Source organism: Bombina bombina, chromosome 6, assembly GCF_027579735.1.
Source record: "Bombina bombina isolate aBomBom1 chromosome 6, aBomBom1.pri, whole genome shotgun sequence".
Classification (NCBI taxonomy): Eukaryota; Metazoa; Chordata; class Amphibia; order Anura; family Bombinatoridae; genus Bombina; species Bombina bombina.
In genome coordinates, this window is record NC_069504.1 from 279,294,821 (window position 1) to 279,304,997 (window position 10,177).

The 10,177-nt window shown below is 41.5% G+C and overlaps 1 protein-coding gene across 1 annotated transcript; it reads left to right on the forward strand.

The window, feature by feature from the left end:
• The first annotated feature begins 1,128 nt into the window (after nt 1-1,128).
• LOC128664395 (snake venom metalloprotease inhibitor 02A10-like) lies at nt 1,129-1,776 on the forward strand. Its single transcript, XM_053719226.1, has one exon. The coding sequence runs from the start codon at nt 1,129-1,131 to the stop codon at nt 1,774-1,776; it is 648 nt and encodes a 215-aa protein (XP_053575201.1).
• Nucleotides 1,777-10,177: the final 8,401 nt, after the last annotated feature.

A 10,177-nucleotide genomic window follows, 5' to 3' on the forward strand; every position in this document is an offset into this window, starting at 1 on the left:
CATTTAATATCACGAACACTATTTATAAACACAAACTTATCCCTTTAACCCAATTTATTTTGTAAAGGACACGATTTACGGACATCTATATTGTCTGTATACACAGACTCACTTATTTCTTATATGTTTTCCAAAGGAAAACGTTTTGAACACTAGATATCCCGTCTACATACACGGACTCAAATATTAAATTCACTGTCACAGATAACCATTTTACACTTAGATAAGTCATACTCTGTTATGGTAGTATAAATCCTAGCCAGTGGTAATCTTTATTTGTACTGCTGCAACACTTACCTGCTCTAATTTGAAGGCAGCTGTCTAGACTGCTTTGTGCTTTCACCGGCCTGAATAATGAGAGACCATTTTTCTAGTGGAAACGTAGTTCCCCTGGAAAAATAGTGGAGGAACGACGTTCCCAAGCGTTCCCACTGGACTCAACCCCTGATATCCCATTAGTAACAAACTCGTGGACTATCGCCACCTATATGAAAGAAAACATAATTTATGTAAGAACTTACCTGGTAAATTAATTTCTTTCATGGTGGCGAGAGTCCACAAGGCCCAGCCACTTTTTTTGTGGGGTTATGATTTTTTTTTTTTATAAAGCATATCTTTTTTTCTGCTTCTCTTTTTTATGCTTTTTTTCTCCTTATGCACCTCATCAACTTGGCTATACTTTAAAACTGATGTATGAGTGAAGTGGGAGGGTTATTTATAGGCATTTGGGGTTTGGGAAACTGCTCCTCCCCCTGGTAGGACTGTATATCCCATCAGTAACAAACCCCCCCAAAAAGTGTCTGGGCCTTGTGGACTCTCGCCACCATGAAAGAAATGAATTTACCAGGTAAGTTCTTACATAAATTATGTTTTCTTTCATATAGGTGGTACTAAGGATTTTAGATAGATTTCTTTCACTTTTCCGGTGCTAGAAAAGGACAAAGTCTCCACAACAACAACAAATTGCCTCATATACTACAGCAGCAACATCCTCAGATGCCTCATAAGTCACAGCAGCAGCATCCTCCAATGCCTCATGAGTCAAAGCAGCAGCATTCTTCAATGCCTCATGAGTCAAAGCAGCAGCATCCTCCAATGCCTCATGAGTCACAGCAGCAGCATCCTCCAATGCCTCATGAGTCAAAGCAGCAGCATCCTACAATGCCTCATGAGTCAAAGCAGCAGCATTCTCCAATGCCTCATAAGTCACAGCAGCAGCATCCTCCAATGCCTCATGAGTCACAGCAGCAGCATCCTACAATGCCTCATGAGTCAAAGCAGCAGCATCCTACAATGCCTCATGAGTCAAAGCAGCAGCATCCTACAATGCCTCATGAGTCAAAGCAGCAGCATCCTCCAATGCCTCATGAGTCAAAGCAGCAGCATCCTCCAATGCCTCATAAGTCACAGCAGCAGCATCCTAAAATGCCTCATGAGTCAAAGCAGCAGCATCCTACAATGCCTCATGAGTCAAAGCAGCAGCATCCTACAATGCCTCATAAGTCACAGCAGCAGCATCCTCCAATGCCTCATGAGTCAAAGCAGCAGCATCCTCCAATGCCTCATAAGTCAAAGCAGCAGCATCCTCCAATGCCTCATGAGTCAAAGCAGCAGCATCCTCCAATACCTCATATACCACAGCAGCAGCATTCTCCAATGCCTCATATGCCACAGCAGCAGCATTCTCCAATGCCTCATATGTCACAGCAGCAGCATTCTCCAATGCCTCATATGTCCCAGCAGCAGCATCCTCCAATGCCTCATATGCCACAGTAGCAGAATCCTCCAATGCCTCATATGCCACAGCAGCAGCATCCTCCAATGCCTCATATGTAACAGCAGCAGCATCCTCCAATGCCTCATATGCCACAGTAGCAGAATCCTCCAATGCCTCATATGCCACAGCAGCAGCATCCTCCAATGCCTCATAAGTCACAGCAGCAGCAGCATCCTCCATTGTCTCATATGCCACAGCCTCAAACTCTGATGGCACTGCTTCCAATGCAGCATCAACCACTGCAGAAACCACCCACCACCATTGTATGGGCCACTTTGCCACTAGGAACATATGCTCAACAGTAAAGTCTATTGTATAGGCCAGACCACCATCCTAATCACCACAACAGAGGCAGTCTACTGGTTCTCATACATTTTTTGTGTGTGAAACACCCCACCCCTCAGCAGCTCATTCCCAATGCACCTACAGAATCAGTTGATGTGCATTCACGGCAGGAGAGACTTCTTCATCAGATCCATAGGGAGATGTGTCTATCCCGACTCCAACAGCAGCCGAACTAGCTGGATATCCTTAATGTCACTTTTGTCTGGCTTACAGAGGCTATTGAAAGGCATGCTGGTAGGCCAGAAACATAATCCTCACTCAGTGCCACTTCATCTGTCATCTCACTGTTTGCACCAGAGTCTGGGGTTGTGCCCTCTGAAGAATATGTTAGGCCTCACACATTAATTTTTTTTTTTCTTGATAAATTTTGAAAAACAAACACCCAAAATAAATTTTGTGAGACTTGCATCTGACATTTACTCCAAATTAACAAATTATTATAAAAACACTTAAGCTAATTTTCTTATTAAACATGTATGTTTTTAATATTAATAAAGCAGCTGTTTATTTGCTTTACAATGACAGCTTAAACTATGTCATTTTAACATGATGTCAATAAATATGCATATTTACAGGTTATCTTAAATTATTTGTGTTCTTATTTTAATTATCATCCCATATACAAATACTGCAAGATACACTTATGAAATTAATTTTACATATATAGAATTAGTCAAATAATGTTATGACTAATGATCTTAAAGCAAGATGTAATTGCTAATTATAACAAGCTAATAATAGTTATCAAGTTTTATATAAACTTAAAAATCTATTCATCATTACTTTTGCTATGCCAAAATACATTGCATTCATGCTTTTATTCATATTTTAATGATCTTTTGTAGAAGTATACCTGGCATAAATAATGCACACATTTGTTTTCCTCTTTAAAAAAGTGCATCTCAATATTTTTAAGCACTGTGATATACTGTATATGGAACATATTGTGTGAATGGCTTTATATAGAGATGACACACTTTAATTGACATCATATGAACAGACGCATTCTCTCCCTGCGACTAATGCACAATACATGTCATAATAAAACTTATCATCATTAAAAATGATTACTTTTTTGTTTGTTTAATATTGTATTGTCATTTTCAATTAGTATGAATGGTTTAGTAATGTGTCAGCTCAGGGGATTGAATGTGATGATAATTAATGCAGCATCCAAGATCTGAGACCAATATCATATTTTGGGTTAGATAGATGAAAGTTAACGTGTTCGCACAAGCACAATAAAATGTAATGCACGTCGGGTTTGCACAAATTCAGAGCTCTGGTTAAAATACATTTAAAAGTACAGTTACACTAATAATAACACTGTCTGACATACATATTCATGTCTAAATGTATGTGTGTATATTTACTGTATATACAGTATATATATATATATATATATATATACATATATATATATATATATATATATACATATATGTGTATATATATATGTGTGTGTGTTTGTTTGTGTATAAGTGTGTACATACAGTACTGTGAAAATGTCTTGTTATAGCAAAGTTTTAATGACCATCCATATTTATTTTTCGGTCACTTTATTAAGATACAAACAGAAAATAAAAAAATATGTGCACAAAATATAAAAAACTCAACTTTAAGAACAAAATTAATTCTTCAGGCAAAAGTCAGTATTTAGTGTGACCTCCCTTGGCACTAAGCACATCTTGAACTCTTTTGGGAAGACTGTTTTCTGAGGTTGTCTTCTGGTATTTGATACCAGGCTTCTTTCAGCACTTCCTAGAGTTCTTCTTTAGATTTAGCTTGTCTTTTATTTCTTTCTCTGCCCAGGTGATCCATAGTGCCTCTATAATATTTAGGTCTGGACTCAATGGAGACGAGTCCATGACTGACAGTGCTTTATCAGCTATTTTTCTGCATTAGCAGTTTGCTTGGGATTATTATCATGCTGAGAAATAAAACCATTCCCAATCAGGCGCTCTCCAGAAGGAATGGCATGATGAATTAAAACCAGTCTGTATTTTTTAGCATTCATGATCCAATCAATTCAGACAAAATAACCAACACCACAGAAATGCAGAAATGCAGCCCCAAACCAGGACAGACCCTTAACCATTTTTCACTGAATGCCGCAAGCACTTATTCTTCCATCTCTCTCCAACTCTTCTTCTCACATATTGTCGATGATTGGACCCAAAAATCTCAAACTTGGATTCATCCCTCCATTATACTCTTTTCCACTGATCTTTGTGAGCTTTAACATACCTTAGCCTTTTCACCCAGTTCCCCTTGCGAAAAAGTGGTTTCTTAGCTGCTACCCTTCCACAAAGACCATTCCTGATCAAGATTCTTTGATGCATCTTGATGAAGCTGCTAGATTCTGAGCCAGTTCCTTGCTGGACTTCTTCCAGTCTCTCAAAGAGTAGTGATGTCGCGAACCTAAAATTTTGTGTTCGCAAACGGCGTACGTGAACTTCCACAACTGTTCACGAACGGGCGAACCGGGCGAACCGCCATAGACTTCAATAGCCAGGCGAATTTTAAAACCCACAGGGACTCTTTCTGGCCACAATAGTGAGGGAAAAGTTGTTTCAAGGGTACTAACACCTGGACTGTGGCATGCCGGAGGGGGATCCATGGCAAAACTCCCATGGAAAATTAAAATTTCAAAATTAGTTGATGCAGAGTCTGGTTTTAGTCCATAAAGGGCATAAATCACCTAACATTGCTAAATTGTTTGGAACAACGTGCTTTAAAACATCAGGTATGATGTTGTATCGATCAGGTAGTGTAAGGGTTACGCCTGCTCAGTGCTTCACAGTGACAGACCAAACTCCCCGTTTAAAGGGACAGTCTACACCAGAATTTTTATTGTTTTAAAAGATAGATAATCCCTTTATTATTATTAGTGTGAAGGAAACTGACTGCTATTATTTAACACAGTCAAAAAAGTGTTGTTTTTTTTAAATCTACACTACTGTTACACCACATATGAGTTGCACTGGGGTGACACTGTGCCCTGGCAGGCAGGCACTTAAATGCACACGTGTGAAGGAAACTGACTGCTATTATTTAACACAGTCAAAAAAGTGTTTGTTTTTTTAAAATCTACACTACTGTTACACCAGATATGAGTTGCACTGGGGTGACACTGTACCCTGGCAGGCAGGCACTTAAACGCACACGTGTGAAGGAAACTGACTGCTATTATTTAACACAGTCAAAAAAGTGTTGTTGTTTTTTTAAATCTACACTACTGTTACACCAGATATGAGTTGCACTGGGGTGACACTGTGCCATGGCAGGCAGGCACTTAAACGCACACGTTTGAAGTAAACTGACTGCTATTATTTAACACAGTCAAAAAAGTGTTGTTTTTTTTTTAAATCTACACTACTGTTACACTAGATATGAGTTGCACTGGGGTGACACTGTGCCCTGGCAGGCAGGCACTTAAACGCACACGTGTGAAGGAAACTGACTGCTATTATTTAACACAGTCAAAAAAGTGTTTTTTTTTTAAATCTACACTACTGTTACACCAGATATGAGTTGCACTGGGGTGACACTGTACCCTGGCAGGCAGGCAGGCAGGCACTTAAACGCACACATGTGAAGGAAACTGACTGCTATTATTTAACACAGTCAAAAAAGTGTTGTTTTTTTTAAAACTACACTACTTTTACACCAGATATGAGTGGTGGCACTGGGCAAGTGGGCACAGTATACGCTGTGAGCCTGACACACACACTGGCAGGCAGGCAACTGCAATTAGATTACACAGGAAGAAAAAAACAGCCCTAAAAAGGGCTTTTTGGGGTGCTGTCCTTACAGCAGAGATCAGATGAGTCCTTCAGGACTGTAGTGGACACTGAATACACTAGCCTAGCTATAGATTTCCCTACTAAATCAGCAGCAGTTACACTGTCCCTCCTCTCACTAACAATGCAGCTTCCGAATGAATCTAAAATGGATGCTGTCCAGGAGGTAGGAGGGTCTGGGAGGGAGGGTCTGCTGCTGATTGGCTGGAATCTGCCTGCTGACTGTGAGGTACAGGGTCAAAGTATTACTCAATGATGACAAATAGGGGGTGGATCAAACATTGCATATGTTCGCCCGCCGAACATCACTATCAAAGAGTAATCTATGAGAATCTTCTCATCAGATTTTGAAAGTCTTCTTGGCCTTCCAGTTCTTTTTTTTATGACCTCTCCTGATTCTTCAAATTTCTTTATAACAGCTTGAATAACACATCTTGAGTATCCAGTTTGATTGCAGTCATGTAGCTTAAATCATGAAAAAAAACAAAAACATTTATGCCATATTCATATTTGATAAAGGTTTTAACTATGTATTTAAAGGGATACTGAACCCAATTTTTTTCTTTTGTGATTCATATAGAGCATGCAATTTTAAGAAACTTTCTAATTTACTTCTATTATTAATATTTTTATTTGAAAAAGCAGGAATATAAGCTTAGCAGTCGGCCCATTTTTGGTGATTGCCAGTGGGCTTCTTGCAGCTTCCTGTGGTGATGTAATTGAGTGACTAATAGTGTAATAAATGTATCAATATGGTGGCCAGTTGGGATCTTTTCTTTGTATCTGTGTTTTTTTAATTGGGGTGTAAACTCAGGTGCCGGATAGGATGGTCTTGAGTCCTCTATTCGTAGGAGACTCGAGAGTTTTTTTTGTTTTGATCTATATATATATATTGTCTCCAAACTTCCAGGGACATATCCCGTCATATGAGCAAATGCATGATGTTACAATTTTCTCAGGTGTGTTCCACCTTCAAAAACCACTGCATATATCATGCACAACTGGACTGTTTTCAATTGCTATCTTTTAATCTGATGATCACAAAACAAATCTACGTTTTAAAATATTACTTTATTTCAGGAAAGCAATTTTTGGGGTTTTATTATTTGGTTTGTAATATTTAGTGCTGCTCTTGGCATATGCCTAGTTGGAATTTTGGAGATATTTGTTTAATTATACTTTTATATGTAAATATATATTAATATTTAACTAAGAAGATAATACCTGGGCCAGCACTAAATATTACATACTGTATCCTATATTATAAAAGACAAGAGTTTGTCTGAAGCCGTCATGCGCAGTTCAGACAAACTCTTGCAGCTGATCGCACGCGCAGGGGGAACGCAGCGCGAGGACCCGGCAGCAGAGATGATCGCACGCGCAGGGGGAACGCAGCGCGAGGACCCGGCAGCGCAGGGGGTGAAGGACCTACAGCTGACCAGGGTCAGGCAGGGGTTTCCCGCTCAGGACCGGAGCAGCATAGGAGTCATAGGACAATGTAGTACCAGATAGAGCCCTATATTGTTAGGGTTACGGCTCCGCTGCACACACTGCTTAGCTCCGGCTCCCGGGGAAGTTTAAGAGACCAAGAATTGAGCGGGAGATGACGGAAGCAACAAGTTATGGTGCTGGTGGGGAAACCAGGCCATAAAGCAGCGAATGGACCGGAGCCGCAGTACGGAATACAATAGCGGTGATAAAGCGAGACGTGTACAGTGCACGGGGGAATGTTTATTTGAGTTTCCTCCTTACCTCCGCCATGATTGCCGTATTGACGGGTCACATCGCGGGGCAGCGCCAAATGCCCGGATGAAAAGTGCCAGCCAGTATGGATGGCGGAAATGATAACAGCGGCAGTAACCCCAACCGCCAGAGGGCGCAGCCAATCATCGTAAGGAAGGTGGTTGTTGCCTGTCTAGAGTTAGCGTTTCAAGGGGCGGGTGGAGAGAGAGGGGTGGAGAGAGAGGGGTGGAGAGAGAGGGGTGGAGAGAGAGGGGTGGAGAGAGAGGGGTGGAGAGAGAGAGAGGGGTGGAGAGAGAGAGAGGGGTGGAGAGAGAGAGAGAGAGGGGGGTGGAGAGAGAGAGAGAGAGAGGGGTGGAGAGAGAGAGAGAGAGAGAGAGAGAGAGGGGTGGAGAGAGAGAGAGAGAGAGAGAGGGGTAGAGAGAGAGAGAGAGAGAGAGAGAGGGGTAGAGAGAGAGAGAGAGGGGTAGAGAGAGAGAGAGAGAGAGAGAGGGGTGGAGAGAGAGAGAGAGAGAGAGAGGGGGGTAGAGAGAGAGAGAGAGATAGGGGTAGAGAGAGAGAGAGGGGTGGAGAGAGAGAGAGAGAGAGAGAGGGGGGTGGAGAGAGAGAGAGAGAGAGGGGTGGAGAGAGAGAGAGAGAGAGAGAGAGAGAGAGAGAGAGAGAGAGAGAGAGAGAGAGAGGGGTAGAGAGAGAGAGAGAGGGGTAGAGAGAGAGAGAGAGAGGGGTAGAGAGAGAGAGAGAGAGAGGGGTGGAGAGAGAGAGAGAGAGAGAGAGAGGGGTAGAGAGAGAGAGAGAGATAGGGGTAGAGAGAGAGAGAGGGGTAGAGAGAGAGAGAGAGAGAGAGGGGTAGAGAGAGAGAGAGAGAGAGAGAGAGAGGGGTAGAGAGAGAGAGAGAGGGGTAGAGAGAGAGAGAGAGAGAGAGAGAGAGGGGTGGAGAGAGAGAGAGAGAGAGAGAGGGGTAGAGAGAGAGAGAGAGAGAGATAGGGGTAGAGAGAGAGAGAGAGGGGTAGAGAGAGAGAGAGAGAGAGAGGGGTAGAGAGAGAGAGAGAGAGAGAGGGGTAGAGAGAGAGAGAGAGAGAGAGAGAGAGAGAAAAAATAAAAATAAAAAAAATATCACATCACACAACACGGCCCGTGTCAACGGGCTTTAGGACTAGTAATTATATATTTCGAAAGTGAACAACTTTTATATCTCAAGGGGAACTAGGCCTCAAAAAGCTTATTCTTCCTCTCTTACACCTAGTTCAGAATGATGTAATGTTTGAGACCTTCGGACAGTGTTTTACCTGTCTGCGCGTTGAATAGAAACCAGGGGCTCCATGTACTAAGCAGTCAGCGAGCTACCCGCAACAAATCTCGCGTCAAAACTCGCAAACTGATATGTACAAAGTCGTCAACTATGTTCAAACTCGCATCTTTAAAATTGCGAGCGTACTTATCCGCCAAACCTCGCTACCTCTCCATTTTTCACTGTAATTACACACATTTGACCACCAACTCGCCAAAAACGAATGTACTAAAAAATCTATTTGTCCGCTCGCGACAATTTCCGCTCCCACCTCGTTATTTTTGCCTCGCCACCTTTTAGGTGGCGGGCAAGGTACAAAACAATAGGAAAGTCACTCTAGATGCTAGTCTAGACATATATAAAAGGCAGTAATATCAGCATTGTACTTACATTGTTCATTTTGGATGGAAATATGCCTGAAGGATGGCTTCTAGGTAAGCATAACTGGCGTCTAATTTGTCTCTCATTTCCTTGTAAATAAATTGCACCCAATTTGTCGACTGTAATTAAAGAGCAATCTGTATATTTTAAATTTGTATTGTATAGTTGTCAATCTTTATAATTATTTTTATATTAATATTTATATTTATTGTATCTTCTATTAGGAGATGGAGGGTACTCATGTACAAGCGGTTTGAAAATGCGGTTTCGATATCTTGATCGTTCTGGTGGTGCTATGCAGTATGCACCTGAGAAAGTTGCAAAAATTATATTGGTTTGCTGCATACTTCACAAAATAGTCGCGGCGAGCGAGGCGTCAAATTTATCAATATTCCGCCACTGCTCGCGGCGGGCTAGACGTGTCTATTTATTGGGGGATTATTAGTACATAGCAACAGCGGACACCATTTCACCCGCGGCGAGTAACGGCGAGTTTATCCGCGTCTACAATGACGGATGAATTGACAGCTTAGTACATGGAGCCCCAGATGTAATTTTGCTCTTTTTGGCTTCTATTATTTTCTATGGGACAGGTAATATTTTTTGGCAATGGGAACTTTGCTGCTGGTAAATGTTAATGGTGAAAAACACTTCTTCGGAAACTGTTGATAAGCATAATTCTTTCCGACCATATTTTATCGGTTTGTGACCTCACATTTTTTCATGGATCTGTTCTTTCATCTGGCTCTGAAGCTTTAGGCTTTGACGGCTGACACATGAACATATGTTTTTAAAACGTAGGCTTGATGCAGGCTAGGATATCAGTCACTAGATGCATTTACC